The 16,939-nt window shown below is 45.1% G+C and overlaps 1 protein-coding gene across 2 annotated transcripts; it reads left to right on the plus strand.

Annotated features, from left to right (window-relative positions):
- Positions 1–4,010: 4,010 nt before the first annotated feature.
- Positions 4,011–16,468, plus strand: aifm2 (AIF family member 2; the record flags this gene model as incomplete). Of its 2 annotated transcripts, none has more annotated exons than XM_083651219.1 (8): positions 4,011–4,182; positions 4,629–4,744; positions 5,990–6,109; positions 8,534–8,626; positions 9,707–9,815; positions 13,632–13,784; positions 14,993–15,196; positions 15,904–16,468. In XM_083651219.1, 8 exons carry the CDS (start codon positions 4,011–4,013, stop codon positions 16,053–16,055), a joined length of 1,119 nt encoding a protein of 372 aa, XP_083507345.1. In that variant the 3' UTR covers positions 16,056–16,468. The 2 variants fall into 2 exon arrangements, with proteins under 2 accessions (XP_083507345.1, XP_083507346.1); XM_083651220.1 differs by having other exon boundaries at positions 14,996–15,196.
- Between the last annotated feature and the right edge of the window lie 471 nt (positions 16,469–16,939).

Here is a 16,939-nt window from a genome sequence, read left to right on the forward strand (position 1 = left end):
CAAATGCATTTAGTAATGCTTCCATTCGGGGGGTACGGTGGTGCAGTGGTAAGCGCTGTCGCCTCACAGCTCGAAGGTCGAACTGGGGGGGGGGTATATTAGATGAAAAAAAAGTAATGCTTCCATTCATTTAATGAATTTAACAGGGGGGGGACGTTCACATTCCTGACCAATATTTCAGTGCAGGTGAGTCTCAAAATTCAGCATTCAATAATGGTACAAAAGTTAATCAGTATGTGGATGGACAATGCTAACGCAATTAGCGCCAAGATCTGGGACGTACAGTAAAATAAAAACAGCTTTGGGAGTTAGTGGAATATTCAATCAGGGTTCGAATCCAACCAGTGGTCCTTTGCTGCATGTAATCCTCTCTCTCTCTCTCTCTCTCTCTCTCTCCCTCTCTCTCTCTCTCTCTCTCTCTCTCTCCCCACCTTTCCATCAGTAAAGGTAAAATACCATCAGTAAATAAATAGAAATACAAAAAAAGAGAAATAAACAAAAAAAAATACAATGAGAAATGGCGGCCCATGAGTTGCCCATCCCTGGTCATCCATTAGACTGAAATATGACTCCTGTTTATATAATTTAATAGCTTCCTATTTGTGTAGATTATATGAGAGCGACACAGCAGGGCGGAGAGATATGTAATCATGTAGATATTCACATGTTTTACATACAGCTGACCCAGGGATATTTACCTGAAGCTTCTTGGTCCTCTGGCCTGTTTTACATACAGCTGACCCAGGGATATTTACCTGAAGCTTCTTGGTCCTCTGGTCTGTTTGCCGGCCTCACCGGACTGAAATATGCACAGAGCTGACTTTACGCAGAGTCAACTCCCCCAATTCTTCTTAGTCACTCTACTGGTGACACTGTCAATCAGTAGAAAAATGCATTAAATGTGCAATACCTCGACAATGATCATCGGAAGAGGAAATATGGATTTCCTGCAATAAAGAAAACACACCTTTTCAGGCTCCATCTGGGCCCTTCTTGATCTAACATCTCTCTCCCTCTCCCTCTCTCTTAAAAAAAAAAAAAAAAAAAAAAAAACTTTACCACTATTCCTTCAGAAGTTGTAGTTGTCATAGACTGTGTTGCATAGTTGATTGCTCTATTGCTGACAAAAATGTGTTATTGTAAGTCGCTTTGGATAAAAGCGTCTGCCAAATGATGTAATGTAATGTAATGTAAACAAACATGACAGCCCAGCGATAAGAAATATTATATTGACCAGAAGAGATAAAAACATTAAGTAGTCTCTGTATAGGCCTATAGGAATGTTACAGTGGATTGTTTTATTGCAGGTAATTCACTTATCAAAGCAGCAGCTACATGCCTGACGTAATGATGAGACTGCGATGATGTCATGATGTCACTGTGATGATGTCACGAGAAATGACCAAGTATACTATAATGTAGATGGGGAGAAACTCAGGAGAGAGTGAAAGCTGAGCCTGCCTGTGACCAAGTATATGTCATAGAGTCGCCCACACAAACGGTGGTCTTCGGAGATCGATGTAGCGTAACGTTAGTTATCTCTCCCTTGCCTTGGCGTGCGTAGAGGCCATGGTTCTCTACTAGGTACAGTTATCAAACAGTTGTACAAGTCTAGAAATGAGGTGCTTGGAGTGAGGAGGGGCTCAGCAAAACATCGAAAAAGGCATGTTCATCTGGGAGCGCCTGAAAATTATGAATCTGGGATCGAACATGATTTCTGATTTGCAGGTATTTGAACCAGTGCGTGCCGGGCAACTCAAACCTCCTCTTTAGTTGATCAAAGGATGCAAAATGACCAGTGAAAGATCTGGTAGACTCAAAACACTCCTGACTTGGTTTAGAATTCTGACAGAGTTTCTCACAACAAAACTTAAATTTTGTAAAGTCGCAGGTTTATTTTCAAGCTCGTTAACAAGATACCTCAGGAACGCCTTGACAGAATTTCGTCACATTTGGCTCAAACGTCCACTTGGACTCAAGGATGAATTGATTCGATTTTGGTGGTCAAAGGTCAAGGTCACTGTGACCTCACAAACGCCATTTTCAAGCTCGTTAACACATTGAAAAAGTAACGAGGAGTGCCAAGGACGTCTGTGGACGTCCTAAAATCATAATTCATATTATTCCATAATTCTGCTGTTTAAGGTCGTACCCAGCCAGTGAGCATGAATCCCTTCAAGGGATCACACGGCGCCACCTTAAACATCTACACGGGAGCTGCGCCACCCACCTCAGATCCTTTACTTTGTGCAGGAGAAAGCGGAGAAAGCCGTGATCAAAGCGAAACCGATGCATGCTGCAGCCAGAGCCATATAGATTGCTCTGTCTGCAGCTGACAGTTGGCTGCGATCCGCGCCCACAACTAAGCTCTTCTGCTTCTGTCTATCTGTCTGCATATAGTTTCTCGACACGATTCCCTGCCAGAAAGGCAGCACCCGAAGCCGAACGGCCAAACCTTTTCCTTCAGTCCCGTTTGCCATTTCCTTGTTGCGCTGGGATCCGGGCAAAAACGGAGGCTGAGAAAACAGACTGTGTGCGTGTGGGGAGGAGCCCGCAGCTCAGGGGTGAAGAGGGGGGGAGGGGGGGAGAGGGGGGTGGGGCACGCAGGCTGCACAGAACTACACCATGTCACTACATCAGAAAATAGTAGCTAGAGTCAGTGAATGTGCTTGAAATTAGAGTGCAAAAAGTATTCATAAAAGTGACTTTATCTTGAAAAGTAAAAAAAGACAGCAGAAAACCCTTGAAAGTGCTCTTCTTTCAGAGGCTGTCATTTCATAATGGAACTGTCTAGAAACAAAATTTCTTCTTTGGAAGAAGCAGGAGTGTCCAATGTTTCATTAGAGTCCAGCCCTGTCAATATAGCCCTAATAGAAAAAATTATATAGCTGTTTTCAACTGAATGGAAGTGAATCTGGCACAGGCTCCAGACAATTTTACTGAAGCGCTGTGGCACTCAATGTGTTAACGTGATATCTCAGCAACGCCTTGACATAATTTATTCACATTTGGCTCAAACATCCACTTGGACTCAAGGATGAACTGATTCGATTTTGGTGGTCAAAGTAAATGTAGGTTTTCTATCATGGTGTTTATCTTGTCAAACTAGATGAATGATGAATAGTTTGACAGTTATTAAGAGTTGATTTGAGTTAATGAGATATTAATTTGAGTTAGTGTGGACCAGTGATGTCACTGGTCCACATTTTAACACTCAATAACTGTCAAATTAAATGACAGACTTCAAAACCGTTTACAGTTTTTTGATATACTACTGATGTTCTAATGATACAAAGCTGGTTGAAAATGGGCGGAGTGTTCCTTTAAGTGTTTCCATGGTAACATGCTTAACTTTTAATTTGATAGGTTTGTTATTAGAATGTAATCCATGAACCATTTTAGATTTAAAGCATAAACTATTTTCGTTATAAATATATAGGCTATATTTTTTTTTATTACATTACATTTACATTACGTCATTTAGCAGACTTTTGTTTTGTCCAAAGCGACTTACAATATCACAATTTGCAAACAGTACAGAAAACCACTATGCAACACAATCAATGACAGCCAAGATATTTTGATAGACTAGCACCATGTAGGAAGTAGTTTGAGAAGGAATAAGTAACATGTAGCATTTTTTTTTTTTTACCTGAAAACTTCTCGCGGACCCCCTGGCAAAGTGCCACGGACCCCTGGGGGTCCGCGGACCCCCATTTGAGAACCACTGCCTTAGATGGTGTTGCGGTCTTGGTACCTGAGCACCTTGAAGATCATGGTGGTCTGACCGTGGTTCTTATATTAGGGCTGTAAATCCTGTGAACATGTTCCATCTGGATCTTTTCGTTCCCAAGCGATGGGCATGTGTTGCAAAAAGGCGATTGGCGGCGGCAGTCCCTTTACCTCTCACGTTGTTCCTCTGGTCTTGATCTTCCGGTGAGGCCACCTTTAAGCGCATCTTGTCTTGTTGTTGTTGTTGTTGTTGTCGTGCAGGTGTGTGTGTGCAGCAGATGGGGGGCGAGCTGTCGGTGGAGGGGGTCCATGTGGTGGTGGTAGGGGGGGGTTTCGGGGGCATCGCAGCCTGTCAGGAGCTGAAGACGCGTCAGGTCAGCTTCACTCTGATCGACATGAGAGATGCCTTCCACCACAACGTCGCTGCGCTGCGTGCCTCCGTGCAGCCCGGTAACACACGCCCACCACATTTAGCTTTTATTTTAGCACCAGTTTGGTTTTTGTAAGAAAAAAAATCTCCCTTTTTTTAAACAATTTATTCTATTTTTAATTTGTTTATTTATTTCATGCATATTCCATTTATGCTTTTTTCGATTAAAACAAATCTCCCTGAAATCTGTATTTTTTTATTTGATGTCTATAAACTTATTTATTTATTTATTTATTACTATAATTAACAGCTTTGACCATAAGCTTGCTCTAAACTTAACCTCAGTGACTTCATGCCTCGAACCAACCATAATACCTTAGTTAACATGAACACCATTAGCAGGACTACTAGACACAGTAGTTAACTCTTAATTAAGGCCATAACCTTTAAGGGTTTAAGGGCACTAGGTTTTTGTTGTTTTGCTCAGTACTGAGTTGACCTTTGACCCGCTCTGTTCTCCCTGCAGGTTTTGCTCAGAAGACCTTCATTCCATACTCGAAGACGTTTGGAGAGAGCTTCGTCCAGGGCAGGGTGGAGCGAGTCGACCCCGAGGGAGGAACGGTCACCCTGGAGGGGGGGAAGGTTTGTCCAGGGCATGGTGGAGTGGTGGTGGGTGGGGGGGGGGGGGGTCACTCTGGAGGCGGGGAAGGTAACCAGGCTGCAGGCTGTGCTGTTGAGTCAACACAAGTCACATTTTAAGTGACTCAAGTTAAGTTAGTCAAGTTAGTCATCTTAAGGGACTCATTTCCACTGTGGCAAGGTTCAGAACTCTTAGCATGTAGATGAATTCTACTGAAGTGGAAAGGGGCACAGCCTTCCACTCCCACTATGTTTCTATGATCACAGATGTCCTGCAACACCTTTAACCTTTAACTCAGACTCACTTTATGACTTGGCAAACCTTCACTGATTATGTAAAGGTGAAAAGAAGCGGCTGGCGACTGCACATGAATCGGAGGAAGCATGTGCTAGTCTAGAGCTCTCCCCAGATCTGCAGAGGGGGTGGAGCCACGACCGGGACAGCAGGGGGAATTGGCCAAGTACAATTTGGGAGAAAGGAGAAAAACACTGCTTGCTTACTGTTTGTTTGTTTGTTAACTAAAATACCAATAAAATACTAATAAAATCAAGTTGTGTTGTTGCAGCAGCAAAAATAATAGGATGAAAAAAAAAAATCGAATAGAAAAAAGAATAGGAAAATATTGCAAGAGGGACGTATGAAACAAACAAAAGCAATGTTAAGTTATGAGTGCTGAAACTAAAAAGAGAAGAAGAATAGGACATAATATGACAGAGCTGCTGCATTACAAGATGTTTTGAAACATGTCAAAGTGTAACCAGGTCAAAATTCTCCCAGGTCATGTGACTGGACAGATCCCCATTTTTTAAAAGTTTTTTAGTCTTATTGTCTTTGTTTTGTAAAGACAATAAGAACATAGGAAATAGAAACAACAACAAGAAAACAAAGAAATGGTTCATTAAAGGGGGGGGCATGTTTTTCATACATGTTAGAGATTTGGAAAATGTTACCAATTTGTTTTTACGTAAATGCTAACAGGGTTGTGTTTTGCATTATTTACATTTGTGTATAATTTGTGAAAAGAATTAAATTATTAATAAAAAAAAAATCTATATTTCTATCTTCTATAAACATTCCAAATTTTCTAGTAATACTGGTGGTAGAACATCAATGCTAGATTTAATCCATAAATTCAAATCAGACCAAAAATGATGATTAGTAATACAGTGAAATACAGCTCTTGGTGTTGAACAGGAAGTAAAGTTCTCTCACCTCGTTCCTGAGCACAGTTTCTTGGTTTTGAACAGGAAGTAAAGTTCTCTCACCTCATCCTGAGCACGGGGACCGACGGGCCGTTCCCGGGGAAGTTCAACACCGTGGCGGCCATCCAGACAGCCGTCCAGCAGTACGACGCCCTCGCCAAGGAGGTGAGGCTCACACAGTCAGCTGACCTCTAAACGTGGCCACCCCGCCCCACTCTGCCTCTGATTGGCTTACCCTGAGATTTTATCCTAACCCCAACCAATCGTCACTCCTCATGCCTAAATCCAACCAATCACCACCCCTCATGCCTAAACCCAACCCCCTCATGCTTGTGCCCAACGCACATGGGAGAAGTTAGCCGGGAAGACTTTCTACCCCCATGTCTTAACCCAAACCAATCAGAGGCAGAGTAGGGCGTGTCATCCCCTCACTATCCTAGGGAAAAAAATATTAGCCACCCGGACGCCGTGTGTGTGATTGTTTTCACCAGAAAATCAGTTACCATCATTGAAATGGCCTTCTCATGAAATATCAGCCCTTAGTAGAAAATATTAAGACATTAGGATAAAACTGCCAACTTATTGTGCTTGTGTTTGGGAGTCTGTGCTTGTGTTTGGGAGTCTGTGCTCCATGGACTGGCTGTGCGACTAGGGGGGCTGCAATTAGGGCTGTCACTTTTTCCCAAAATAAAGTTCGAACAAACTTTAATTGCCCGCAAAATGTTCGAATATATTAAAAAAAAAAAAAAAAAATTTGCAGGCCAGGCCAGGCCACCAGGCCCGACGTGCCCGATTATGCAGTCCGCGCCTGCCGGTTACATCATATAAATATATATAATATAATATAAAATATTAAAAGAATATACAAAAAAAATCCTCAGCTGTCCTCATAGTCCAGTCAGTCAGCTCCTCTCCGCTGCTGTGTTAGCTTGGACGCTCAGTCACAACACTGCCTCACAAACTTAGCTGCATCCAACTCGAGACAACTTTTCAGACCCTGGAGACAATCTTTCTCAGAAGAGACTAACGTGACAAATCTGGAGACTTTTTCTGACATGGGATTAACATTACCAGCAAGCAGCAGTTGGTTAATTTTGGTTATTTTTATTTATTTATTTTTTTTAATTAAAAAAAAAAAAAAAATTCGAACAGGTCAATTACATTCGAACATGCCCCTCCTCCCCCACATTCAAAGTTAAATTCGAATTTCGAATAAAAAGTGACAGCCCTAGCTGCAATAGACTCATGCAAAAGCAAACAAACAGGCAAAATATTGTTCAGCCTCCACTATAGGCAGCCTTTCCATCTGGAGAAGACGATGCTGATTTTTGTATACCCTTGAGTGCTGAACATGTTTACATACGGCTGCTTGCATCTGTTGTATATAAGCTATCATTGTGCTACACTTTTTTCCTGTGTCTACAAGCACATGCATCCAGTGTCTGGTTTTATTTATTACGATTAAACCGGACAGACAAACCCCGTCTTTACTTGTCACAAACACCGTGGCATGGACACACACGTGCACGGCAGCCAGTGCACACACACACACACACACGCACACTAGGGGTGTCAAAAATAATCGATTATAAGATGCATCGCGATGCGGACGTGCACGATTCTGCATCGATTCACAAATGTCAAAAATCGATTATTAAAAAAAAAAAAAAAAAAATTATAATCAAATAAAATAGAATGCAGTTGCATATAATGCAAATGCATATCATGCAGTTGTTTATTTTAATTATGGATCATAATACAATGCAATTCCAAATGCACTTTTATTTTAAAAGTAGCCACACAGTGAGAAAAAAGAAAGTGAGAAAAAATAAATCATCTATTGAAGAAAAAAGTGATGCATTGATTTAAGATGCATCGAGATGCATCGATAATCGTAATCGAATCGAATCGTAGCCGTCTGAATCGTAATCGAATCGAATCGTGAAGCCAGTGAAGATTCACAGCCCTAACGCACACACACACACACACACACACACACACACACACACACACACACACACACACACACACACACACACACACACACACACACACACACACACACACACACTTTGGAGGCGCTGTGAAATGTGTCCTCTGTGTTTGACCCATCCTGGCTCGTTGTCCTCCATGGTTCAGGCCAGGAGCGGTGGGCAGCTGCAGTGAAGTGCCTGGGGAGCAACTTCTTCCAACCGCTGCTGGTCAGACGACGATCTTCTGCATGTTTTTAGTTGGGGCTTATATATGGAGGAAGGAAGCCCAGGGAGCACGGGGAGAACAAGCAAACTCCACACAGAAAGGCCCGTTCGACGAGATAGCCCATCTGGGCAGTAGGCACTGAAGACATGGGAGGAACACACAATCAGCGTCCCAAGCGGGAATCGAACCCAGGGCCTTCTACAGTAGCTGTGAGGCAATAGTGCTACCACTGCACTATCATATATTGTATTGTATATTATTGTATTGTATATATAAATATTTGGATCTCTCATATTTGTGTGTGTGTGTGTGTGTGTGTGTGTGTGTGTGTGTGTGTGTGTGTGTGTGTGTGTGTGTGTGTGTGTGTGTGTGTGTGTGTGTGTTGATCAGATCCAGGCAGCAGACTCGGTGCTGGTGGTGGGAGGAGGCTCGACCGGCGTGGAGATGGCTGCTGAGATCAAGACCGAGTATCCAGACAAGAAGGTGAGGAGTCTGAAGAGAGCGAGTTACATCTGAGTCTGAGAGTCTGAAAACACATTTATTTACTAGTGATACTACAGCCCCTTACTGCCTTATTTGGTTCTCCACTGGGCAAGTACCAGGTACCATACCTGGCACCTGCTACTTCTTTGGTAGCACCCCGCTCGAGGCGATACCAAAAGGTGACTTATAACCCTGCTGACTGCTGATTGGTCAGAGAGAATCATCATCATTGCGCGACAAGGCACATTCTGCACAAACCGACTATATTTAAATTGCCACGCTACTGTAGTGGCCGTAATGTTTCAGACAGAGACAATTCTTTCTACCGCAATTGATCTATCGCTAAGTCCCGCCCCGAACGCAGATGAGCAAATCACAGCGCGTGCAGCTCCACAATACACTCAGACAACCTGAGCCGAGAGCTTCATAGAGAAGCAGAAGAAATTGGGATTCTCCTCTGGTTTTATGGTGTTTCATACAGTTATAAGTTGAAAAAAATGGTCAAACGATGTGCATGGGGGTAAATGCAACATTGAGGTATCCTGGGAGGCCAGGCAATGGATGATAATAAACGTAGATCCACTCACATCCACAATGCTGCTGTTTTGGATGTTAAATTAGCAATCATGGTGACAGCGAGATGAGTCTTCTCCCTCATTTGCACAAAAGTACCTCTACCGAAATGACCTCTGTTGTTCCATGCTGTGTCTCTCTGTCATGGTTCTGTGCTGTTGTCCCATGCTGTGTCTCTCTGTCATGGTTCTGTGCTGTTGTTCCATGCTGTGTCTCTCTGTCATGGTTCTGTGCTGTTGTTCCATGCTGTGTCTCTCTGTCATGGTTCTGTGCTGTTGTTCCATGCTGTGTCTCTCTGTCATGGTTCTGTGCTGTTGTCCCATTGGCGCGAGGAGGCGTTTTCAGTCCAAAACCAAGCGGTGCTACCAACCAAAAGCAGGTTGAGTTGATTTGAGCCGGTACCATGCAGTGGAAAAACACCATACTGATGCTACTGTAACTCCTGCTGTGTTGAATGTTGTTGTTGTTGTCTGTCTCATGTTAAACGAGGATGACCTCTGACCCCAGGTGGTGCTGATCCACTCCCATCTGGCCCTGGCCGACACGGAGCTGCTGGCCAGCGTCAGGCAGCAGGTGAAGGACGTCCTGCTGGAGAAGAAAGTAGAGCTCATGCTTGGTAGGTCGGCTGGTTAGCTTAGTCTTGTTAAAGTCTGAAGCAGAGTCCACTAGGTGGTTCCACTGTACCGTTCTGGATCCTTTCACACTGACTGATATTATCTATCCATCCATCTTCAACCGCTTTTCCGGGATTGGGTCGCGGAGGTAGCCGTTTGAGAAGGGGACCCCAAACTTCCCTTTCCCTAGCCACATTAGCCAGCTCTGATTGGGGGATCCCGAGGCATTCCCAGGCCAGCACGGAGATATAACCTCTCCACCTAGCCCTCAGTCTGCCCCGTGGTCCCCTCCCAGCTCGACATGCCTGGAACACCTCCCTACGGAATCGACCAGGTGGCATCCTTACCAGATCCCCGAACCACCTCAACTGGCTCCTTTCTCCGCAAAGCAGCAGCGGCTCTACTCCGAGTCCCTCACAGATGACTAAGCTTCTCACCTTGTCTCTAAGGGAGATGCCAGCCACCGTCCTGAGAAAACCCATTTCGGTCGCTTGTATCCTGCGATCTTGTTCTTTCGTTCATGACCCATCCTTCATGACTGTTATGACCCAGTCTAGGGCTTTGGATCACAACATAAACCAAATACAGACAACCATGAAAAAGTACTTGTGAGTTTATTTCCACACAGTAAAAAAAACATATGATGCTGGTTCGCTATGCTAATCAGCTAACAACAACAAGCTAACTTGAAGACTAGGCCTTAGCCCATTAGTTTTAAATGGTGTCAGCTGAAGCTGGAAGAGAAGGCAGCAGCTATACAAAGGAATTGAACCCAGCACCACAACACATAAACATGACACTAGAATTAACAAAACAAATAACCAAACAGAGTTGGTCAACAAAACAGGAGGAGAGAGTGAGAGGAGCAGTAGCACAGCTCAGCTACTGCCTGCCTCTGATTTGCCATCTTCAGACTGGAGCATATGAAGGAGACTGTGCCAAACAGCTGCCAATCAGCCACAGCCACAGCAGTTCTCAAGCTCCAATCTTCTCGCCAAGCCAACCAATCCAGAAGGGCGATGACTCTGTAGGAGGACAGTCAAAGAAACTACAAAGACCAAAGTTCACACACTGAACAAAATGGCGATGGTTGATTTAGATTTAGCAAAACACAATAAAATAACGGCGCCAGCAGTAACACCCCCCACCTTAAGAAAAAACATCTTTCCCCAAAGCATGTTTTCTAATCAGGCTGACAAAATACAGAATTGCAAAATACTATTACAAAATTACTATTTCAAAATTACTATTACAAAATTACTATTGCAAAATACTATTACAGAACCCAGGCCTAGGCAACACACAGGATACAAGTACTCACCGCCTTGGGGTTAGGAGGCTACAAAGACAACAACTCCTCCGAAAACAAATCACAAGATTTAACACGGGCAAAATATATTCACAGGCAAAATGTATTTTTTCGTTGGCAGATTCAACACTAAGAGCTTTAACACAGGAACAACTGAAACAAATTTAACTTCCACAACTTAGTTTTAGCACCACAGCAGTTTGAACACTAACAAAACAAAGCATTTTGTCCACTGACATTAGTATGCAGGGTGGGAAACCATAAACTCACCAGGGTAGACTGCAGACATGACTTGAGCAGACTCCTTTTCCAGCTTTGCTTGTCGGACATGGAGATACATGAGTTGCGCAACCTCAGCCATCTCACGGTCCCTCGCTTCCAGCTCCACCTCTCACGTGGAGGGCGAGTCCCAGGTGCTCTGTTGTCTCTACCCCGGCCTCCAGCTCCACCTCTCACGTGGAGGGCGAGTCCCAGGTGCTCTGTCGTCTCTACCCCGGCCTCCATTTGAGCCATCAGATTAGTCTGGAGTGGGCAGCAATCGTCACCACTGTCCACTCGTCCGGCAGCAGTCCTTGGTGTGGAACGGGCAGCCTCAACCACCCCACCCACACTGAAATGCTAGACACTGCCCCGACAACACCAAATGCTGGAGCGCAGGAACTATTCCTTTCCCACCACAGCAACCAACCATCTGCTTTTTACACCCACCTTACCACAAGGTTGGGCCAAAAGCCACACAAAAAACACCGGAAAAACTCGACTCCAGCATGCACAGCTTCCGACGCCCGGTGTCACGACCAAATTGCCACAGCCGAACGGTCGTCAACACCGGCTACCACACGAGCTCACACAGGTGCATCTGGAAAACACTAAATCACACATCAAAAAACTGTCAAAACTGCCAAGCAAAAATACTTACAAGTTGTTTCAGGAAACTGAATGTCCCAAATTTGACACAGGAACTAATGAGGCCACAATTAGCTTTGGACGAGCCCCCAATTGTTATGACCCAGTCTAGGGGTTTGGATCACAACATAAACCAAATACAGACAACCATGAAAAAGTACATGTGAGTTTATTTCCACACAGTAAAAAAAAAACATATGATGCTGGTTCGCTACGCTAATCAGCTAACAAAAACAAGCTAACCTGAAGACTAGGCCTTAGCCCATTAGTTTTAAAGGGTGTCAGCCAACGCTGGAAGAAGGCAGCAGCTATACAAAGGAATTGAACCCAGCACCACAACACATAAACATGACACTAGAATTAAAAACAAAACAAATAACCAAACAGAGTTGGTCAACAAAACAGGAGGAGAGAAGTGAGAGGAGTAGTAGCACAGCTCAGCTACTGCCTGCCTCTGATTTGCCATCTTCAGACTGGAGCATATGAAGGAGACTGTGCCAATCAGCTGCCAATCAGCAACAGCCACAGCAGTTCTCAATCTCCAATCTTCTCGCCAAGCCAACCAATCCAGACAGGAGATGACTCTGTAGGAGGACAGTCAAAGAAACTACAAAGACCAAAGTTCACATACTGAACAAAATGGCGATGATTGATTTAGATTTAGCAAAACTACTACAACACAATAAAATAACGGCGCCAGCCGTAACAATGACCATAGGTGACCATCAAGTGGACCTATTAGACAGATATCTTGGTGGACTACAGAGAAATGGCACTGGTTCCATCTTTTATGCCTCCGCACCGGCGACAGTCATGGCCGGAGGCATTATGTTTTCGGGTGGCAGGTCCGTACATACGCTCAATATCTCAGGAACGCCTTCAGGGATTTTTTTCTAATTTGACACAAACGTGCACTTGTACTCAAATGTGAACTGATTATATTTTGTTGTCAATGTCAAAGGTCATGGGCAATGTGACCTCACGTCCACTCCATTCTCATGAACAGGATAGCTCAGGAACACCTGGAGGGAAGTTTTTCAAATTTGGCAAAAATGTCAACTTGGACTTAAGGATGAACAGACTTTTTGGGCATAACTCTTGATACACTAATTATGACAACATTTCCCAAAAATGTCTAAAAGGATTAAATTGTGAACTGATCACAGTTCATATCCCAAAGTTCAAAGGTCAACTTCACTGTGACATCATAATGTTTTGCTTGCCAGTTGCCACTGTAGCTGAGAAAACGATCTTGCGTCATTCTACAAAAACAGCGGAACTGCTGTCACATACTTTGGCAGACAAAAGTTAGACAAAAATGTGACAAAGCTCTCTATCATTGTAAAAATAGTCTCTAAGTGAAGACCTATCTATTGATTTACATATAACTTGATCAATTCATTTCCATTATCAATTGAGTTAACACTGCCCTATTTTTCACAATTCATTGGTGAGAACTGACTGACTGAAGCTGAGCAGCCAGGAGGTTTAGAGCTGCGGTTTAAATTGCTACATGCATTTTTTGCTGCGGCCACTAGGGGGTTCAGTGAACCACCTGGACCAACGCAAACTTCCCCCATGGGGTTCCTTTGCTCTGCCTCAGGACAGAAGGTGTTGAACCTGGAGCAGCTGCAGCTGAACGTGACTCAGAAGAACACGGAGGTGACCACGGAGCGGGGAGACACCATCCTCACCGACCTCATCATCTGCTGCACCGGCCTCAAGGTCAACTCTGCTGCCTACGCCTCCAGCCTGTGTGAGTCCACACTCTGCACCACAACCACCAGCTATTACTGGTCTCCCCCAAAAGCCACTCCACACGCCGTTTGTACAGCAGCCTTTACGTTTCAAAATTAAGCGACCTCTAGTGGTCATGTAAATAGTGACAGTCTGCTCTTGAAATAGCATGGTAAAGGAGGTGCAACAAGTCCTCCAACCTGACTGTAACGGTAGCCAGTGGGTCGTGTTGTGCAGTGAGTAGACCTCCCTCGCCGAAACCTCAAGAGACACTCTAGCGACGCTAAATCCCATGTGTTTTAGCCTCCCATGCCGGGGGTTCCAAGTTCAATCCCCAGCTGCGGGGGCGACTATGTTTCCTACCCTTCTAAAGGGTGTGGCGTGCTTCCAACATTAATTTGAAAATGTCTGTTAATTTGAAAACTTCTCTACGACGGTTGTGTTTAGGCAACTAAAACATCTCGGTTAAGTTTTGGCTAACTGGTGGGAATAGCGTGATCCTTCCACATCCTGCCGGTGAAGCTCCCCGCTGTCAGGTGAAAAGAAGCAGCTGGCAACTGCGTATGTGTCGGATGAAGCATGGTGCTAGTCTATGGCTCTCCCCAGATCGGCAGAGGGTGGAGCAGCGACCAGGGCAGCAGGGGGAAATTGGCGAAGTACAATTGGGGAGAACATGGGGGGGAAATCAGAAAAAAGTCAATGTTTGGCTTAAATAACAAAAACGTTGCGGTTGAAATGTTGACTTTAGACATGTTCAGATTCGAACAAGCCCTCCGGTCTGAAAGGCAAGGAACTATTTTCTTTCGACCGAACTACCCGCCAACCACATCTAACGTTAGCTTAGCTGTAAGCTTAGCTTAGCTGTAACGTTAGCACACATCCTTTTGCATGGTGAGAGGGTTGGCGGGTGTAGTTTGGTCAAAAGAAAATAGTTCCTACATGAAACTGCTCACAACAAGGCCTATGGATTATCTTGAGTAACCGGGTCTTGATTTCTGCAAAGAGACATTGCTGTTGAGTTTTTCAAATCTATTTTGCCGATATCTCAAAAAGTTGGTAACTCACACCACAACGATCTAGATGGATAAATAGCACTACAGATAAGAGGGAAAATATGTCTTTTTGATTTCAGAGTGAAGTGCCCCTTTAAGTAAAGGTCTGACTGAAAGACAGAGAGCAAGTTAAGAAATGAATGAATCAGTGAAGTGGCTTGTGTTTGCCATCCAGCAGCCTCCTGTGTGGCAAAGAGCGGGGCTCTGAAGGTGAACACCCAGCTGCAGGTGCAAGGCTTCTCTAACGTGTTCGCTGTGGGAGACTGCGCTGACGTCAGGGAGCCCAAGATGGCATACCACGCTGGGCTGCACGCCGCCGTCGCTGTTAGCAACATCATCAACGGCGTCAACGGGAAGGACCTGACCTCCTACCACCCAGGTACAGACGTTTCATTGGTTGTCTGTCTTGTCCGGTGTCTGTTTGTGTTTTGTCAGTTGCCTGTGTGTGTTGTTATCTGTCTGTGTTGTCAGTTGCCTGTGTGTGTTGTTGCAACATAGTCTGCTGGATCTGACTGTCTTTTAATTTGGTTGCCCTCTGTGTGTTTCTGGTTGCACTCTGTGTCTGAATGGTTGCCCTCTACGGTATGTCTCACTGGGTGCCCTCTGTGACTCACTGGTTGCCCTCTGTGTGTTTCTGGTTGCCCTCTGTGTTTGACTGGTTGTCCTCTGTGTCTCACTGGGTGCCCTCTGTGACTCACTGGTTGCCCTCTGTGTCTCACTGGTTGTCCTCTGTGTCTCACTGGTTGTCCTCTGTGTCTCACTGGTTGTCCTCTGTGTCTCACTGGTTGCCCTCTGTGTCTCACTGGTTGTCCTCTGTGTCTCACTGGTTGCTCTCTGTGTCTGACTGGTTGCCGTCTGTGTCTGACTGGTTGCCCTCTGTGTCTCACTGGTTGCCCTCTGTGTCTCACTGGTTGCCCTCTGTGTCTGACTGCTTGCCCTCTGTGTCTGACTGGTTGCCCTCTGTGTCTGACTGGTTGCCCTCTGTGTCTCACTGGTTGCCCTCTGTGTCTCACTGGTTGCCCTCTGTGTCTAACTGGTTGCCCTCTGTGTCTCAATGGTTGCCCTCTGTGTGTTGCTGCCTCACAGGGTGCGTCACCATGCTGCTGGCATTGGGGCAGGATGATGGCGTGGGGCAGTACAGCGGCTTCAAGCTGCCCCGCCAGCTGGTGGCACTCGCCAAGAGCCGAGACCTGTTGCTGTGGAAGAGCTGGAGAGACATGCAGCAACAGGCACCCTGACTCCGCCCCCTACAAACCCCTGACCCCGCCCGCTACACCCCCCCCAGCTGATGTCCCATTGGTTTACACCGGAGGTTTTTTCAAAGTGGGAGCCGGGCCTTCCCAGGGGGGCTCCAAACAGTTTCAGGAGAGGCTCAGTGGATAGGAAAAAAGAAAAAAAGTGGTCCGATTTGGAGATGGAGGGAAAACAGGGGGATTTGGTGTGATAATCAGAATGTCGTGTATTATAACATTGCACCTGAAACATCATGTATTAATCACTGTATTCACTTCTCAGTCAGCAGCGCCTAGGCGTGCCTCTCCTCCCCTCCTCGCTGCTGTGTCAAATGCGCACAGACGCAGGCACTGTCTGCCACCATGGATTATCTGCTTAATTCTTAACCGATTTCTGCCATTAAAAAACATCTGTAACCTCTGTCATCTGCGCGCTAATTATGTGTGTCAATTATGTTCTTATCACCATTCAATCAAAGAGTACAACTTTTTTTTTTCCTTCTTTTTTTTTCTTCTTCGACCCCCGGCATTTTTAACCCCCATTAGTGCTAATTTAATTTATTTATCCTGGTTGCTGCTCCACCCTCTGCCGATCTGGGGAGAGCCAAAACTGGCTCCATGCTTCCTCCGAGACATGGGCAGTTAGCCAGCCGCTTCTTTTCACCTGACAGGGGAAGCTTCACCGGTAGGACATAGTAGGGCTGGGCGATATATCGAATATACTCGATGTATCGCGGCTTGTGCCACGTGAGATGTAGAAATGACTATATCGCGAACATTCGAGTATAATTGTCACGCATTGTTTATAACTTAAGCCGCCGGCATGACTCGCTTCACGTTTCCTCTTGCCAGCTCTCCCTCTCAAGCGAGAGCTCTGTCACACTCAAAAG

This window comes from Poromitra crassiceps, assembly GCF_964638095.1.
Source record: "Poromitra crassiceps genome assembly, chromosome: 14".
Taxonomy (NCBI): Eukaryota; Metazoa; Chordata; class Actinopteri; order Beryciformes; family Melamphaidae; genus Poromitra; species Poromitra crassiceps.